The sequence below is a fragment of the Carassius auratus genome, chromosome 6 (genome assembly GCF_003368295.1).
Source record: "Carassius auratus strain Wakin chromosome 6, ASM336829v1, whole genome shotgun sequence".
Classification (NCBI taxonomy): domain Eukaryota; kingdom Metazoa; phylum Chordata; class Actinopteri; order Cypriniformes; family Cyprinidae; genus Carassius; species Carassius auratus.
Window position 1 is genome coordinate 8,583,278 of NC_039248.1, and position 18,863 is coordinate 8,602,140.

General features: G+C 37.0%; 2 protein-coding genes across 3 annotated transcripts; both read right to left on the reverse strand.

The window, feature by feature from the left end:
• Positions 1 to 618: 618 nt before the first annotated feature.
• stat2 (signal transducer and activator of transcription 2) lies at positions 619 to 12,574 on the reverse strand. 2 transcript variants are annotated; one of them, XM_026259725.1, is made up of 24 exons: positions 12,426 to 12,574; positions 11,514 to 11,645; positions 11,212 to 11,359; positions 10,768 to 10,863; positions 10,595 to 10,687; positions 10,430 to 10,508; positions 10,266 to 10,342; positions 10,003 to 10,154; positions 9,760 to 9,918; positions 9,586 to 9,675; positions 8,808 to 8,867; positions 8,621 to 8,641; positions 8,431 to 8,524; positions 8,128 to 8,175; positions 5,438 to 5,521; positions 5,237 to 5,335; positions 4,981 to 5,116; positions 4,826 to 4,878; positions 4,641 to 4,735; positions 4,407 to 4,546; positions 4,057 to 4,245; positions 3,686 to 3,737; positions 2,987 to 3,045; positions 619 to 1,449 (listed from the first exon to the last, which is right to left on the reverse strand). In XM_026259725.1, the coding sequence occupies exons 2-24, from the start codon at positions 11,642 to 11,644 to the stop codon at positions 1,061 to 1,063; spliced, it is 2,544 nt and encodes an 847-aa protein (XP_026115510.1). In that variant the 5' UTR covers position 11,645; positions 12,426 to 12,574; the 3' UTR covers positions 619 to 1,060. The 2 variants fall into 2 exon arrangements, with proteins under 2 accessions (XP_026115510.1, XP_026115501.1); XM_026259716.1 differs by having other exon boundaries at positions 2,987 to 3,048; positions 12,426 to 12,573.
• A 459-nt stretch (positions 12,575 to 13,033) lies between these two features.
• apof (apolipoprotein F) lies at positions 13,034 to 16,771 on the reverse strand. The gene is made up of 2 exons (XM_026259771.1): positions 16,006 to 16,771; positions 13,034 to 14,984 (listed from the first exon to the last, which is right to left on the reverse strand). The coding sequence occupies exon 2, from the start codon at positions 14,966 to 14,968 to the stop codon at positions 13,751 to 13,753; it is 1,218 nt and encodes a 405-aa protein (XP_026115556.1). The 5' UTR covers positions 14,969 to 14,984; positions 16,006 to 16,771; the 3' UTR covers positions 13,034 to 13,750.
• Positions 16,772 to 18,863: the final 2,092 nt, after the last annotated feature.

Below are 18,863 nucleotides of genomic sequence, written 5' to 3' on the forward strand. Positions count from 1 at the left end.
TAATCAAACTCTTTTATTAATGACTCAACTATCCAGTACCAAAAACAGGATAATGGAGAATTTCTATTGGCTTTAGGTTGGACAGTTAAGTCAAAGCAATCAAATATAAAAAACAAAGCTTTCATGTTTTCCTACAATCTCAAAAGTGGTTATACAAAATAAAAAATGCATTCTAAAAGACAAAAAAAAAAAAGTGAAGGTGCCTCAAATCCTAGAGTTAAATACTACTGTAAAAGCATCAACATTGGTGCCTTTAAATGTAAAATAAAGTGATAACATTTAAACCAGGCACTATTTTAAGGTGCTTTAATTTGATTGTTGTGAAGACATTTTTCGTGGAGAATTTGTTCTTTAGTCATAAATGCATGCACAAAAATGTCTTTGCTGTTGAGATGCTTTTTAAACCATTAGCTCAAAGCTAATGCCTGATTCACATAACTAAAGGTGCTTAACATTAATAAAGTTTATTGCGTTCACGATCAAATTATCTTTTCCAATAAAGCCCAGTTAATCGGAATAAAAGAATACAAACTTTTCTTTGGACCTGCATAAAAGCTGTATACTTGTATCATAAAACAAATCATGGGATCTTTACTTGGGTCAATTTGAAGAGAGGCGTTTTTTTTTTTTTTTTTACATAAGTAGTCATCCAAACTCTATTCTCTAATCTCCGCTAATTTACATTTGCAAAAGTGCTCTGATATTGTTTGAATTAATTCCAAAATAAAGTTTTTTTTTTTTATAGGGACATATTTGCTAGCAGCTTACAAATAGTGAGGTCACAAGACTATGTCCTAAATGTTCTATTTTTGACCTCTTAGCCTTTACAAAGGCTTTAGGAATAGAGCTAAGTAACAGATGACTAGATGTGATGAAATTCAGATATAAACACTAAATGGATAAAGTAATAATAAAATCAGTACAGAAAATGAAGTAATGAGCTGTATTTTGCCTGTCTACTTGATCCATATTTACAACAAATCAGAGTTATGGAAATCATTATATGGCTTGAGATTTAGCTAATCACACGGATCATGGTTTTGTGTTAAATGGGTGAAATTCAGGGGGTCAGTGGTATGTTGGGATAGCCAAGCTCTTGAATCAAACCAGAATTAAGGAAAAAGTCATCTGACTCCTCTGGCGGCATTCGAAGATTTATGCCATTTAGGATGTTTGGAGAGTTTAGAAACTCATGCAATGTGAGATTAACATCAATTCCTGGAGAAAGTGCTTCTGCAAAGAGATTCTCTGAAAAGTTGTCTTGGAGCCATGATGGTGAAGTGTGGGGGGCAGTTGGAGGAAATGCTTCTGGAATAGTGCTCTCACTATCACTGTCCAAAATACTGTTAAGCGTATCATCATCAATGGTAGAGCTGGAAAGCATTGGAGACTTCTCAAGCACTTGGAGCAACAAGTCATCATTACCCGCGTCAGACACAGATGGAGGGTCTTTTAAACATGAAGGAGATGAGAAAGCAAGAGAGATGTTATAAACTCAATAGCATCATCACAATAATAACATATTGTATTTCTGATGCTCTTGGCTTTACTTAAAAAAAAAAAAAAATGGTTCAAAAAGGATCCAAAACCATCGCTCTGACATAGAAGAACCCCTTTTAGATCCTCAAAGTACACTTCAGTAAGGAACCATTTGTTTTGTCTGAAGAACATTTTAATAATCAAAGAATCATTTTCCACTATAAAGACCCTTTTGTACAGTGGAAAGATCCAAAGGATCTAAAAGGTTCTTCACGGAACCATAAATTCCAATTAAAACCCTTCTATTCAAAAGAGTGTTGCATGGTTCACCTTTAGAGATGCACAATATATCAGTACTATATCAGTTATCAGCTAGTTTTAGAGATTTATATAACCATTGCTGTCAACAAATGATCAAAGTTAATCTTTAAAAACTTAAAAAATATAATAACCCTAATAATAATAAAAAATATCAGTCTTCATTAATGCAGTGTAACATGTTTGACATCTGTTATTCATTTATTAATGGTGCAATGTGTAGATTTTAGCGGCATCTAGCGGTGAAGTTGCGAATTGCAACCAACGGCTCAGTCCCCCACTTCACCCCTCCCTTTAGAGAAACTATGGTGGCCGACACAGGTAAAGATCTCGTTGGTAAAGACAGCAGAAAGCAATGAGATTTCATTACAACTGTAAACGAACTAATAATGACTAATATGAACTAATAATAATAACTTTATTCAATAAATCGATGTTATTGCTAATGTAAAAGTACTTGTTCATGATTGTGTCCGTGTTTTATTCGCAAGAACAACAAAGTTACGAAAATGCACTCATTAGAGCATTTTGTCCATTTAGAAACATGATGGTGACTTCCCGTGTAAGGGGACCCGGTGTATGTAAATATAAATTGCTCAATCTAAGGTAATAAAAACATAACGGCTCATTTAGTAAGGTCTTTATACACCTCTGAAAACATAGTTATGTATATTATATTGCATTTCTGTAAATAGATCATTGTAAATATTACACATTGCACCTTTAAAAATCAAAACAGTGGCGAATTTCAAAATCATCCATACCTTCAGCTTATCGATATCATGCATCCCTATATTTTGCATGTGCATGTGGCATGCAACCTTAAGCTTCCACAACCGTTTTTAAATCATTGTTACTATTATGGTTAGATTGTGTTATTGAAAAACAGCAACACCACAGTCACAGCCCACCACACAAACACAAGGTCTCCGTGCAAAGTGAAACAAATGCACTTGGGTATGGAAAGGAAGGAAGGAAGGAAGGAAGGAAGGAAGGAAGGTAGAAAGAAAGAATCTTAACAAAATGATGAAGTTGACCGGGCCTCTGAATGACAGAAAAGCATCCATAAAGGTAGCATCTATCAGAAAGCTTTTTGCAATCATGACATATTTTGTGATCATCCAGCAAATCAGATACAGGTTAGGGTCGAGCTGATTGGATTTGGAGGGGCTGTGGAGATGGGACTCACCTCTGTCCTGTGTGGACAGATCAGATTCTGTCCCCTCTCTGACGCCGGAACAGCCATTCCTGCTGCAATCAAGCACAGATCACTCCAGTAAACCAGCAGAACAGCCATCTCAGTGTCTACTTATTCCACACTCTTAAAGTCTGTTCACTCCAGAACATCACACTTATCGTCAAATAATATTGCTGTAATGTCTTGAATGCTGTTATCCCAAATCATCACATAATATAATAATCTAGTGAAAACCTGTATCACCTTTACACAGGCAGCAATAAAAATTATGCCAAGTACATCTTGTTTTGAAGGCCCAGATATACTTAATTTCCCATATGTCCGCATGTATGCGGGACCAAATGTGCAGTAATGAAGCACTAAACTAAGGTTAAGGCTGGTCGATTTATTAAGAGTTCACAAATTAGCTAGTGACATAAAATGAACAATATCTTAAATAGTTATAGTAATGCGCTTTTTATTTGCCTAATTTCCGCGTTATTACTGACTATTGACTATTATTTCTTCTTATTAAGTGTAAACCTAGATCATAATACCTTATGATTAAAACTTTAGGAGCAAAAAATGAGTCCGCTTAGTTGAAATTATGAAGGGAAAAAAAATAAATACATTCACAAGATACATACTAAATATCACTGAAATGTTATGTAATTATGCAAACATACAACACGCAAACAAACACAGACTTACTCAGAGACAAAAACCAGTTTTTGTTTGAGGTACTTCAGGTAAGGATTCTCCTCTAAAACAAAAACATCACAAGACAAAGAAAATTATTAAAATGAACAATTTAGTACTTGTTACATTAAATAGGTTTAGGTTAGTTTGAACAAATGTTATATTTACTGTACACTCAGTTAAAGGATAAAGAAAAGAAAGTTCTAAATAACAAGTAAATAGTGCTTGGGGTAGTTTTTTAATATTAACATTTATTCCAAAATAATTGGTCAAAGTGTAATTTATATGCAGACTTAAGGGAAAATGTATTTGAAAATGTTTTCTTTTTCTATAATGTTTTTTACAATGCCTGAAATTCACCACATTCTACATAAGCAACTTACCTCCAGTCTTTTCACTGTAATATTTACTGAAGGCCTGGTCCTTGGGTGTGTCAGGGTAAAGGTAACACAGTGGGTTAATCGGAACATTTTCCGCTATCATCATCCGAAAGTTGCAGAGGATATCAGGTAAAGCAATCTGCTTTAGGTCAGCACTGGTGAATGGTTTCACTGTTTGCACACTTGGAGTGCCTAATAATAAAAACAATTATATTATATTATATTACATTACATTACATGATGTGTGTGTGTGTGTGTGTGTGTGTATTCAGTCTCACATTCACTGGACCCTGTGTGGCCGAATACTGAACTATGTATGAAAGAAGTACATATTATTTTATGAGATGGTTTACCATCGTTAGCATACTGCACCCAGCTGAATGTGATTCCTCCATCTTTGATGCTTTCGCTAAAACGCAATAAGAAAGTGCCATCCTGCTTCTTCTTTAATAAAAGTCTCTCCTTCCCCTTGCTGACAAAGCCCATTATAGACCTACAATAACAGACACACTTGTGTTGAAAACACACACACTCCGTGATGAATCTATCTATCTATCGGTCTGTCTATCTATTCATGGCATCCATACCCATCACTCCACAGGTCTGACAAGTAGAGTTTAACCAGGGTTAGAATGCCATCCAGCCACACCCACAGGGTGAAGTTTGTATCAGGGAGGTTCTCCTAAACCACATTAAAAACAACCACGTGTAAACAAAACACTCATACATCCATATCAGCATTTCACAAAGGCTTGCATAATAGTGTTTTTACCTTACTGAACTTGGTCCAGGATATCTTACAGTTGTCATAACTCTGTTGTTTACCTAATAAGGAATATGACATTATTAACAAATACAAGATTATGACCTTTTTTTACTTTATATTATGTTTTCTATTAAAGAATGAAAGGTTTGGCAAGTGCATACCAAAGAGCTTGATGGCGAGGGTCTCCAACTGGTCACTGTCGAGACCACGTTTCCCACAAGAGTGAAACTGCCAACTTAGCATTTCCCCAAACTGTGGCCAAGTGGCTGCAGGAGAGGTTTCAAAAAACTTGACGTTCTAGATGCACACACAAGAGTGAATTTTAGTGATGCAAATAATAATAATAATAATAAAAAAACAAATTTATTATGATGATTCAAGCTTTTCATGAACCAAAAAGCAACTCTTGCTCCTGACCGTGGGATCTGAACAGAGCATGTTAAACCACAGAACAGATGCCCAAGCGCTCTGCTGCTGACTGGAGTTTGAGATCACCACAACAGGAAGGGAAGAGGTCTGAGATGGAAAAAGGAAGCATGGTCATAAAAACAGGACTGCCAAATCTATGGAATTTTCAAACTTTACTGAGGATGTTTTGAATGAGGAAATATGTTTTACCTCCAAAGGGACAGACAGGCCTTGGTAGTCAAACTGAGTTTGAAAGGTTATTCTGTGCAGTTCTTCAGTCACACTCAATGAGAGCTGCACAAAACCCAAAACCAGATTTAGAAACATACATCTCTGAATTCTGATAAAATATATATATTACAGCTTTGGAATTATTTATCTAAATATCACCAGCACTGTAATTCAAATGTGTTTTATTAGAAGTGACTGTTATTGTGTTTTCAATTCACACTCAACTTGGCATGTTTTGTCCATTAGTTTGGTTCATTTAGGAGTATTTCGAACATTGCAATTAGATCTATACCAAAAAAAAAACTGGCTTGAGATCGAGTAAATAAAAGTATTATTATTAAGTAGTTAGTAGTAATATTAAGTACCCATATTTTTCAGACTATAAATCGCACCCGAGTTTAAGTCTCATCAGTCCAAAATATGTCATGATGAGGAAAAAAACATATAAAAGTCGCACTGGACTATAAGTCGCATTTATTTAGAACCAAGAACCAAGAGAAAACATTACCGTCTACAGCCGCGAGAGGGCGCTCTATGTCTTCAGTGTAGACTACAAGAGCACTGAGCAGCATAGAGCGCCTTCTCGCAGCTGTAGACGGCAGAGATGGGGACTCGAGTTTGAGACTCGGACTCGAGTGCGACTTAAGTCGCACAAACAGTGACTTCAGACTCGACTTGAGACTCGTCCTCGAAAGACTTCAGACTCGACTCGGACTCGAGCTCCGGGACTCGTGAACAATGTTAATTTTTAGTAAACGTCAGATGAGCTCGCTGTTAGAGTTGTGACGTTCGCGAACGAACCGATTCTTTTGAACGGCTCATAAACATGAACGATGGGAGCCGAGTCACGGCTGGAGGGGAGCCGTTCTTTCTGTCGCTCTTTTTTCCTATGCGTGTTTCAGAGCGCGTGTTTCACACAGATGCACACAAATGAGCTCCTCCGCGAGACAGGACAGTTATAGGGGGAGGGGCGCACCCAGCGCAGGCCAACCCTTTATAGCGTGATGATATTAGTTATTAGTTGTGCACGCATCCTTCACGTGAGTACTCCAGTGGAAAAAAACCTGCGTGCCTCTGTCATTGGGTAGGAGCGGAGCCATGACGTTTTGCACAGATATTCATTGCAGCCCACTTTGTTATTGTTCATTGACTTGAAGGGGCTGATGTCCTATTTGCAAAGTTTACAGTAGTAATAGTATGTAGACATTTCCATTTTATTTATTCTAATTTTATCTACTTTAAATATTTTTGGTTCTCTATCAAAATGTTCTTGTGTGATTAACAATGTTCTTGTGTTGAAGTGTTTGTAGTAAAAGTTGTTTTGCACAGAAATTCATTGCAGCCGGCTTTGTTTTTGATGTTTATTTGTGAGTAGGTATTGTATGAATAACATAAGTCAGCGTAGCTTTGTTCATTCTTAAGCCAGACAAGAGGTGTGCAGCTATACAGCCAGGACAGACAGAAGGCCATTACTGAATCCACAAATGCAAAATACAGATATTAACTTAAAAGTAAAGCATTCTTGGTGTTTTTGTCATGTTGCAATAGCCTGTTTACACTGATTATATACCAAAATCAAAGTTGATATTGTATGCTAATAAATAGAGTTGTCATAATAACATATTACATGCTTTGAATTCCTTATATATAGCTATGCAGTGTTCTAAGCAGCTTGGATGGGTCGCTGTACGTGATGCAACATTTATTATAACCAGAGACTTAATATAATAAAGAGACTTGAGACTTGACTTGGACTCTAGCTCAGAGACTTGAGACTTGACTTGGACTCTAGCTCAGAGACTTGAGACTTGACTTGGACTCTAGCTCAGAGACTTGTGAGCATCTCTGGTAGACGGTAATGTTTCTCTTGGTTCATGTCAAATTAATTTTGATAAATAAGTCGCACCTGACTATAAGTCGCAGGACCAGCCAAGCTATGAAAAAAAGTGCGACTTATAGTCCGGAAAATACGGTAGTAATACTATATATATATATATATATATATATATATATATATATATATATATATATATATATATATATATATATATATATATATATATTTATTTATATATGTGTGTGTGTGTGTGTGTGTGTATGAATGTATGTATAGTAAGTAGTAATATTATTATTATTCCAATAATAAGAACTTAATATTCTATTTCCATTCTTAAAAGAATAGACTTGAACTCTATTTACTAACTGCTGGTAGCTTCTCTATTCTATCTATTCATTTTCTTTTTATTTATTATAAAATTAACAAAAGAAAAAATGCCTCCAACACTATCTTGCTCTTATCTTTTTCTATTCTATCTGTTTTCTTTTTATTTATTATAGAATAAAAAAACTAAACCTTGCTATGTGTACTGCGTTAAGCTAACTGAGACTTGTTAGCATTTGCGTATCATTACTCTTTTGTTGGTTTTGATTGCTTCCACTGTTATCATTTGTAAGTCGCTTTGGATAAAAGTGTTTGCTAAATGTAAACGTAATCACATTTTGGGTGAGCTTTACATTTTTTAATTTTAAAGCAAACCAAACCAAGGAGAATATGCATTGCAAAATGTAAGCCCCTTTTCTGAAACAGCAAATGATCTACAGATGTAGAAATGCCTTTAATCAGTATTGACTCTAGCATTTATGATACATAAGATCCTTAGAGAACTCACATCACTGATTCCTTTTCCTCCACTAGTAACTTTCTGATCTTTCAAGGTCTGTGAAAAAGAACATATACACAATGATTTATCATTAACACACAATTCATACGCAACAATTTATCTTTTAATCTTTATAATCATTATTTGGATTAAAAAAATGTTTAACCCGGTCCAAATTGTCTACCATGGTATATTATCTTAGATGTTGTTGTGCCATCACTTAATAAGTTATTAATTAGTTCATAGTATGTAATAATGGTATAATGTTACTTTGTTTGGCAATACATTCAAACTCACACTGGAAGGACTCACCAAATGTCTGAAATCAGCGACCATGCTCCCATTCAAACTCTCAGCCATGTTAAGAGCTTTACTTAAGGTGCCGAGCACATTAAATTTCCGAAACCTACAATATATACACATATAAATACAAACATGGTATTTAAAATAATCATATATTTGTGGGGTGGGGTGATAAAAATCTGTATAAGTGAACACTCACCCTTTTAGTTGTGAAGCAGCACTAAACAAAAACATTGAGTAAAGTGAGTAAGGATTCTTAAACCCCAACTGAATAATTTGAAACCATATCAAAACACATAAATCTAACACGAAAGACTCTCAGATTCTATAGTCTCAGTAATAAAAATCATACAAAATGAGGAAAGAAAGATAGACAGCGGGCTTACTTGTTAACAGAAACAGTCACCTTCATAACATGGTTCAGTTCAGAAGCTTTATATAACAATCTGTAAAAAGGAGGGTTATGGTCATTTTATATATGAGAAAAAAAGCAGTACTGATATTTAAGTAGGTAACATTCACAAATATTTCTTATTACCTAGTTCCTTAAAGGGTTAATTCACCCAAAAATGAAAATTGTGTCATTAATAATACCCTCACGTCGTTCCAAACCCGTGAGACCTCCTTTCATCTTCGGGACACAGTTTAAGATATTTCAGATTTATTCCGAGAGCATCGAAAATACATTTTTCATACGTCATACGCACTCACTACAGACCCAGAAGAGAAGACAATGCTGAATATTATATACATGGACTACTTTGAAGATGTTTTTCTTACCTTTCTGGACATGGACAGTATACCGTTCACACAGCTTCAATGGAGGGACTGAAAGCTCTCGGACTAAATCTAAAATATCTTAAACTTTGTTCCAAAGATAAACAGTGGTGTTAGAGATTTGGAACGACATATGGATGAGTCAATACATAATTTTCATTTTTGGGTGCACTAACCCTTTAAAACTAAAAGGGATCATATAGAGAAAATTACACTAAACTGAATTAACATATGCTCAGTTTCCTAATGTTTGAAAGTATATACCTGTGTCACAAGCAACTGTATTAGAATGAAGCATAATAATAATCATTGCTATAGCAAATAGGAACAATATTGGTTTTCAGTTTCATACGTGGATTAATGCATCGTATAATGCTAGAGACTGACCTGACTTTAACTGAGAACTGAATGTTTGTGCGCAGCACCAGGGGGCCTCGACCTTGTGGCATGGATGGCTGAGTCTCTATGACAAATGAGCTGAAAACAGACCAACCAATAATGAAGCACATATGCATGAAGAGAGAGTCATGTTTGTGTGTGGGTTGTTGTGTATGTGTATACCTCTTTATCAGGTTGGTCAGCAGAGTTTCCACTCTCCTCTTTAAACGGGGTTTTTGGATTGGGATAGGGTCCTTTTCGTAGGTCATCTTTCCTACCAGCTCATCCAGCTTCTGTAAGAACTTCTGCAGCTGGAACATGCACTCTATAATTTGAGTGAACCTGCCGAAAGCCATAGACATCTTAAAAACAGATCTGAAAATTGTTTGTACAGATCATCGCTCAGAGAAATTCCTGTGCAGTTACCATTTCTCTAAGTGCTCCAGACTTGTATCATCAGGAGCACCAATGCAGGACTTCTGTTGTCTCCACTTCCAGTCCACCAGTTCCTCATCTATGAGCGCTGAGCTCAGAACATCAGCAGCGTCCAACATAGTCGAGATTTCAGACAGGAAGTTCTGAGACAATGATACAGCACGGTTAATAAACATAATAAACTTATTTACTAGGTTAAGTTAACAATAATAAAAAGCCTGAATAGAATAGAAACAAACACAAAATTTGCCTACCTTTCTGCATTTATCGAGTGCATTGAGCAGCTTCTGAAGCCCTTCTGCTTGCATTTTCTTCTCTTCTTCTGTGCAACCTAAAGGCACATTAACACACATACATTAACACCACCATATACAGTGAAAGCAAAGACAGCATGTTTAAATAAAGTATGCAGCCTCACAGTCCATTAGGTGGGTCTGATATTTGAAATCAAACTCATCCTGTTGCTCCTCCAAACACCTTATGCTGTGCTCCATCACCTGCCAAATTGAAAAATGAATCATGTTCTTGAACAAACACACAAACAAACACACACAAACACATTTGTATACTCACAGACACACACCTCTACTTTGGTCTTAAGGTCTTTCAAACTCTTTTCTACTTTTCTCTGGCTCTCCAACTCCATTGCCGTTGGCTGAACCTGCAATGTCTGCACCTGAGACGTTGAGAGAGAATCAGAAGATGCTGAAGTTGATAATGACAGTGATAATGATGATGATACTTTAAGGTACTAACTTGCTGTGCAAGCTCTGCATCATTCAGGATTTCTCGCTCCTTCACCAGGAACCAGTTGATAATACTAGCAAGAGTGTAAGGCTCCTCTTGATACTTCTGCAAACAAGCAATTGTAACCCATTATCTCATACCATAGCTGTCAATGATTAACACTTTGCTTCTGTAAATGAGAAACTATAACCATACAGAGATTTTTTGTTACCAGCTGATGATGAACAATAAAATGGAATTATGTTCACAGCAAAAACAGACATAAAAATAACCTTATCACCATTTGGTGTGGACTGTAAAACAGTTGAGGTTATACTTATCGCGCCTGGTGTAAACAGGCCTATAGGCTACCAGTATCGCCTTTTGTTTTTGTTTTGCATGTTTAGCATTTTAAGATCCTGAATCCAAAGAGGGCATCGGGCATGATGGTTTTGGCAACAGAAGTACACTTACCTGAAAGTTTTGTTTGTAGCGTCTGAAATTACGCTGCAGTAGGAAACTATCTTTCTCTTGCGCAAAACGACTGAACTGGTTGTCCAGATTCTCCAGAAGCACCTGAAACAGGAATGCAGCTTGGGAGGAGTCCCGCGAAGCACGTTCCCTGTAACACACACACACACACACAGACTCGTTGATAGACCTTGATGGAGCTGTGTGCTTCTCTTCATTCATGGTTCTTAATATGTTTTGGAATAGAGAACTTTAACAATCAATCCACAGGTTTTACTTGTTGCTCACACAGGTACTGCACTCACCAGTCTTGGCCCTCGATCCAATGTGATAAGTAATGTCTCACTTCCATAGGGAACTCATCTCTGTTGTACAGATCAGAAGCCCTCTGAGAATACACTGTATCCAGCTGCTGCAATCGCTCCCACTGTGTCATTCTACAAAATAAAATATAAAAAACATTTCATATCTGTTGAAAGGTCAAGGACTGGTCAGGACTAGGTCTGTCCTGCAACTGCTTTGCAAGTCAGATGTCTGAGCTTAAGCCCTTTTCCAGTGGATGTTTTGAAAACAAGCCAAGAAGAGAAATCCAGGAGTTGGAAGTTAAAGCACAGAATAATACTGTCTGGTGTGACTTTTCACAATGCCATTTTTTATTGTAAGGCCAAAAAGGGTGGCATATTGAAAAAAAAATAAACCCATTTATAATCTTTCAGAAGATTTCTATTTCAAATAAACGTTTTTCTTTTGTACTTTTTATTCATCAGAGAGTCATTAAAAACACTCTCCACAAAAATATTAAGCAATATCTTTAACTGAAATTTTATTTCACAATTTTACTGTATTTCGATTACAAAATGCAAAATGCAAAAACAAAAAATAATAAAAAAAAATAATTAAATGTGTTTTAAGACCATTTCAATTAAAGTAGACCAAAGCTGAAGAACACGTTTAATTTACATGCACTCGGCCCTCACAGTGGTAAGTTCCCCCACACCTGCACACCACTGCACAAACAACAGACGGAAAAACTGATTCAAGAACTGCATTTCTAAACACCTCGGTCATAATAATAATACAGTCTATTATATACAGTATATACATATACAGTAATCGTACACTAGACCGATTCATTTGACAGAACAATGACTGCAGGTGACTGAATGAGCATCTCATGGTAAATAACTGTCATATTAGCGTACAAGTGAACATCTTACCTGAGACAATAGTCTGCACTTTTGAAGAAGTAATCCTCAAACCTCAGTTTTGCAAAGCGCGTTTTGCAGACATGCAGTAAAGACAACAATGCAGCACTGAACTGAACATCAGCTGACGAAGAGTCAATAAACACACAACAAGCACTTCTCAGGAAACCGACGGCTCTTCAATAAACCTCCCTCTTCTGTGCACTTCTGTCCACCCACTAAATCATAAGTCCCACCCAAACAGTCTAATAGTCCCACCCATCTTGAAACCGTCGCGTTCGTTTATTGGCGCAGACGGGCACAATGACCACCCCAATTGGTAGAATCACCCGTCAATCAAACTCATCACAACAGAGGGGTGTTGATAGAACAGCCGTAGAAACGAAACTCATGAGCTCTCTTCTCGTGTTCCAAGAAATGACGAAGTGAAAGTCATGTTATGGAGGGGTGGACCTACCGCCGAAATTTAAAAGGCCATACGGTCTCTTCACGAAAACATTATAAGATCAACATGTGAGAATACGTTAATAATACTTTTCTTTATTTTACTCTATGCATATATAAAACACGATTATACATTTATATAAAACAAGGAGTTCAAAACTGAAATGCAGGTAGAAACATTTCTATTTTACTTTACTTGTAACTGCTACACTCTAATCACATATATAAAGTTATAAAGTTTGGTTTTATGCAGTCTATTCTGTTTGTCTTGTAATCTAGTAGTGTTCTGGTGTGATGGCCTATAACAGTTAAATATTACACATGCTTAACGTGAGTCTCCGCAAAGTCTCCGCTGACGCTGGAGAACTGATGTAAATATTGAGTAGCTACGTTATAATAAGTGGCTACTGTTATAAAGGTACATTTTGAAGTCTCTAACTAAATTAAAATAGGATTATTAGGATTTAAAATATATGATCAAACTCAGGAATTATTTACATAATGACAAGCAAATTAATCGTGATGCATAAAAAGGATGTTTTCTGAAACAATAATGACACATTATATCGTATTATAATAGTATAATATATATAAAATAAAATAAATCCATATTTCTATAACCTAACAGTATGGAATGTTGAAAAGGGGGGGGGGGGGGGGTGCTCATGTTTAGGCTGCTATTATTTCCCACCAAAAAATAATGTCACTTCCTGCTGATGTCATTAAATACCTTTTGGATATTAAGGTATTTATGACTGAACAAATTTATTGTGACTGGACATATAGCAATAGAGAATTCTAAACATCATTTACTACAGGTGTAAAAATCCTTGAGGCCCTGGAGCAATGTAGCTGTTGTTCTTTAATCTCCTCATAGGTTTCTCCTTGGTCTTTTACTGGACATTGAGAGTTCCATCCTCCCAGCTGTTCTGGTTCATTACCAGGTCATCTTCCTCTTTCATGCTGTTCAGCAGATATTTAATCCCTGCCTTCACACTTGTTTTTAAACCAGCCCCCAACGCATAACCGGCAACCCCTGCGGTTCCCCCTGTTGCGGCCATGAGGGCGTCTGTGCCCAGATCCACAGTACTGAAGATGGCTCTCTCTTTTGCAGTGTCATAGCAGCTGACCGAAGCATAGTAAACAGCTGTTCCCAGATTATACAGTGTGGAGACTGCTGGAATCCACTCCACTACTGTATACACTCGCTCCTCTTTTTCATTTACACAGTGATGTTGAGGGATCCCGTTTCTGCGCCAACGGACAGACCCCACCTTGCAATTCTGGATCCAGCTCTCAAAGTTAGATGAAGGCACCACGCGGCTTCCAGGCCTCAAGATAACAAGGAAATATCCAGAATCGCCATCCTGTGTCACACCTGCACATTGGAATCCCAAGCTTCCACAAGCCTGCTGTGCTTCTTCAAGACACAATGGCTTGCTCTGTTCAGTGGTCTGCCCGAGGAACCGAGTGCCTTTCACTCTCACCCATCCATTGCAATTCCCACTAGGCCCAACTTTACCTTTATCATCTTTCTCACCCACCTCAGCTAGCTGATGAATGTTAAATATTACAGCCTGTAGGTGGCGTTGAGACCCAGAGTTTTGCATAGAAGGAGAGGAAGGGGTTTGGAATACTCTTTGATGGACCATGTGTGTTGAATCTCTCTCTTTACCTCTCTTGATCAGCTCCAGAATGTCCTGTAGAAATCCATGTGTGTCCTTTTGCCCCAACACCGCATAGAGTTGCATTACTAGTGCTTGGGCTTCAAACAAACATCCTGCTGACACCAGCACTGGCACCATTGCCAACCCTAATAGCTCCTGAGAGAAACCCTTTCCAATCCAGCCTCCATTAGAGAGTTCTGCACAGCTTACATTGCTTTGAATATCCAGCTGACCTTGTAGAGAGGCTGAGAGGTTTGAGACCAACTGATGGGCGGCGGCAAGATCATCTTCTACAACTTGTGATTCTGCTTGCTCTGTTTGAGGCATTGAAGTGACAGAAGGCCTCGGGTTGCTTTGAGGGTGGGGAGCTCTGCCAAATACTACATCAGACAGTAAGAGGTGGGTGAGAAGTAACCATCTGAGGTTTGAGTTCCTTTTAGTCATTTTGACCTGTGGAGACCTGCAACATCAAGCAAATCATGGTTTCTGTGTTGAATGTTTTGAAGCAATTGTCCACCAAATGATCATTTACTCATCTCTGTGTATTTATGTATTTTTTTTCTGTGCAACACAAAAGTAGACATTTTGAAGAATGTTGGTAACCAAACAGTTTTGGGTCCCAATTACTTGTATTTTTGTCCTTACAATGGAAATCAGTGGCACCTGAAACCGTTTGGATACCAACATTCTTTAACATACATTTTGTGTTCCCTGGAAGAAAGTAAGTCACACAGGTTTAGAACAACATGAGGGTGAGTAAATGATGTTTCATTTTCATTTTTGTGTAGACTTTTACATTTGTGCATGCAGTGTCCATGAAGCTGTTTATGTATATACTGTATCCGCACAAATATCTGCAGCTGTATCTACACCACAGGGGTGAGAAAATGAGATATGTGTATTTGTGTTTTTTAAAGTGGAAATGGACAAAAAGACGGAAGGAAGATGGGAAAGAAAAGGGATGAGCACTTTTTTTTGTAAGACTCCTCAATCTAAAAGACTCCTATAGACACTTCCTCTCTAAACATACACCATATATTTAACATATAATTCAAGTTATCGAAACAGAATAAGTGAAACGTCAACTTTGCTTCTCATTTATTTGTTTTTTTTAAAATTTGATCTCAAATCATTTTGTGTTTATTTCCATATTTAAATGGAGAAAGTGTATGCAGTTTTTGACTTGGATTCTACTGTATTGAATTTTTAAATATATTTGCAAATGTATAATCCAATTCTGATTTACTGTATGAATGTTATTAAATAGTTTCAAATTAAATATGGATTAAATAAAACAAAAACAAAACTTTCATCATAAGGTTCTATAATGTAATTTTAAATACTTTTCTCAAGCATGCAGTCTGTCAGTTTTTTTAAAATCTAAATTACAGAGGAAATTATATCTCCACTCATTTGCATGTTACACTTGCTTTGATTGATGATTGATTATCAGATTAATATGAGAATAATAAGGCTCTTACCTTCTAACAATCCCGATAGTACCTCTCTGTTAGAATCCAGCCTTCACAAAAACATATACATCTCCCTCTCTCTGGTTTTGCCCCCTTCTCTCTCACTGGCCCCATTGCCCAGTGATGAATGTGACATCACGTGGAGAGGATCAATGTGTTCTATGGGCGTTTTGTTTATTTACCCTCATGTCCCCTCTCTCCTCCTCTCATTTTTTCTCTGCTTTCTCTCTTGAAGACCATGGAGGGGTGCAGGGGCTTTGTGTTTGACCCAGATAAATCGCAGAATACTCGTTTCATGCCTGGGAAGACTGTGTGAGAGTGTGCATGTGTGAGAGAGAGCAGGATTGTGCACCCGTGCATACATTTTTAATGAAGTGATTATAAAAAGATGGAGGACTTCATGTTTTGCTTACAGGCCATTTCCCTCACACAAAGATCCACTTGGTTCAGTCAAGTTAAACATTATTCTTTTGCTCAGACCACATATTTGGATCAATATACAACATCCAACATCTGCTCAGAGATCACAGACAGATATATTGCGTAATCTAAATCCAATTTTAAATAATTCTGGTGACTAAAGTCTGGTGGTCTGATTATTGCAATGATTAGTCAATCATACTTAAAAAAAGAAATAAAGTATACATAAGTTTTCTGTTGGCTGTTTAATTCATGTTAATATTTGAATCATAATTATTTCTTAGTTCATTTATATAAATATCTACTTTATAAAGTAGCTAAACCATTTATTTATTTATACCAGGCTTAAATAAGATAAATAAATAAATAAATAAATGCTGTGTGTGTGTGTGTGTGTGTGTGTGTGTGTGTGTGTGTGTGTGTGGCCATGTTTTTGTGACATATCAGGACACAACTCTGTATAATGACCTGGGTATGACACAGATATTACAAGGAGAGGGTGACTTATGAGGACATAACCCATGTCCCCATTTTTCAAAACGCCTATAAATCATACAGAATTAGTTTTTTTTTTTTTGTTTTTTTTTTTTTTGAAAGTAACAATGCACAAAGTTTCCTGTGAGGGTTAGGGTTAGGTGTAGGGTTGGTGTAGGGCCGTAGAATATACAGTTTGTACAGTATAAAAACTATTACGCATATGGGATGTCCCCACTTTTCACAAAAAAACCCCTGTGTGTGTTGTGTGTGTCTGTGTGTCATTGGACTTTGGACCCTGCTATATTATCTTGCCAACAGAGGGCATCATTTCACATATAATCATTTCTCCATCATTTCCAACTTAATGAGACCTTTGATTGTAATAGCATGCAAATACACTGTAAAATAAAAACAGGTGAACAGTAAAACTGTCTTTGTTTATTTGCAACAACATTGTTGATTTTTTTAACTCAGTAATCATTGCAATAAGCAGACTTACCATGAGTCACCAGATTTAAAGGGTCACGAAACCCCATTCCAGGTGCGTCACTAGATGCACTCTCCATTTTTGAGGGGGCAGGAGTGAGGGTGAGTGGGGGTATGGTGCTTGACATGTGATTCACAGCAGTCACGATGGCACTATATAACTGATATAAACATATGTTTTATTTTTATTCGATTTATGCCCTCTGATTGGCCTTTGCATTCATTAGCTCAACAGAGTAATGTGTGACTGGTTAATATGCGCAGCATGGCTGTTCCAGCCAACAAATTTAAATTTAGCAGATGGATCTATGCAGCACTGAAAGTTTTAACCACACTGGTGTGATTGTATCAAATATAAAAATATTAATCAGCTTTTATTTGTTTGTCTTTTTGAAGCCTCATTCAAATGGCTCAAAAAATTTGATGGGGCACATGTTTGAATGTGGATGACGCCTTTTAGCAGAGGTGTTTGTGTTGCACATCATAGAAGATGTTAGCTTCCGATAATTTTAACTGTCAGATAAATCTGGTTAATTTAAAGCTTTTTTGAGCTATTTTCATCTTCTGGGTTTAAAATCTACATCTTGTTGACGTCGCAATTTGTGACGTGGCAAAGGACTGTTAAATTATTAATGAGACTGCGTGTTCTTATCCTATGAGAAGATGCTTCGCTTAATTATTCACAACAGCATGCTTTGATTTGCTATGACAGACAGTTCAGATTGTGAGACCGTGCATAAGGCATATTAAGCAAGAGAAACGTTCATGGATTGAAAGAGTGTTTGTTTTTGCTTTGTAAGAAGAGTTCGGTACAAAGTTGATTAATTCACAACCAATTTTCTAGCTCCTTGACACAATCTGTCAAAAGGCGTATATATTAACCCCGCAGAATAAGCCTTAAAAGTTATCAGAGACGAGGAGATATTTTCGATGCAGAGTGCAAATGGCTGTCCATTTAACTCGATGGGAGCGAAATGAAACTGTCTGAACCCAAAGCTGTGTTGTCTGTCCCCCCCCTTCCCTCTCAACTCCTCACGCACACTTTTTAAGCGTTCTTTAAAACTGGTGAGAATTAAAGTGCTGAAACAGGGTTTCATGACCCTTTAAAGCTCATTTAGATTATGCAAATGGCTTAGCCAGAGAAACATTTCCTATAGATGACTTTGCAGATTGACGTCAGCAGAGGGAAACTAACAAATCATTTGGGTGGGGAGGTGGAATGTACCACAAATATTTTTGTGCCAAAGAACTAACATTTGGGCAAAGAACTGCCTTGATTCTTCAGGGCGCAGATTTCTCACTGTGCTGGAAAAATTCTTCAGGGACTTTGGTCTATCATGACCAGATAATATGACGCAGTTGTTGCAGATTTGTTGGCTGCACATCCATGCAAATCTCCCATTCCACCATTCCAAAAATGTTCTACTGGACTGAGATCTGGTGGAGTGTAGTGAGCTTATTGTCTTGTTCAAGAAACCAGTTTG

Coding starts and splice junctions, on each gene's coding strand:
- apof (XM_026259771.1), bottom strand. CDS start 14,968: ATGACTAAAAGGAACTCAAACCTCAGATGGTTACTTCTCACCCACCTC.
- stat2 (XM_026259716.1), bottom strand. CDS start 11,644: ATGACACAGTGGGAGCGATTGCAGCAGCTGGATACAGTGTATTCTCAG. Junction 10,343..10,429: donor TCAGACCCACCTAATGGACT/GTGAGGCTGCAT, acceptor ATGTGCCTTTAG/GTTGCACAGAAGAAGAGAAG. Junction 1,450..2,986: donor TCTGTCCACACAGGACAGAG/GTGAGTCCCATC, acceptor CATGTTTAAAAG/ACCCTCCATCTGTGTCTGAC.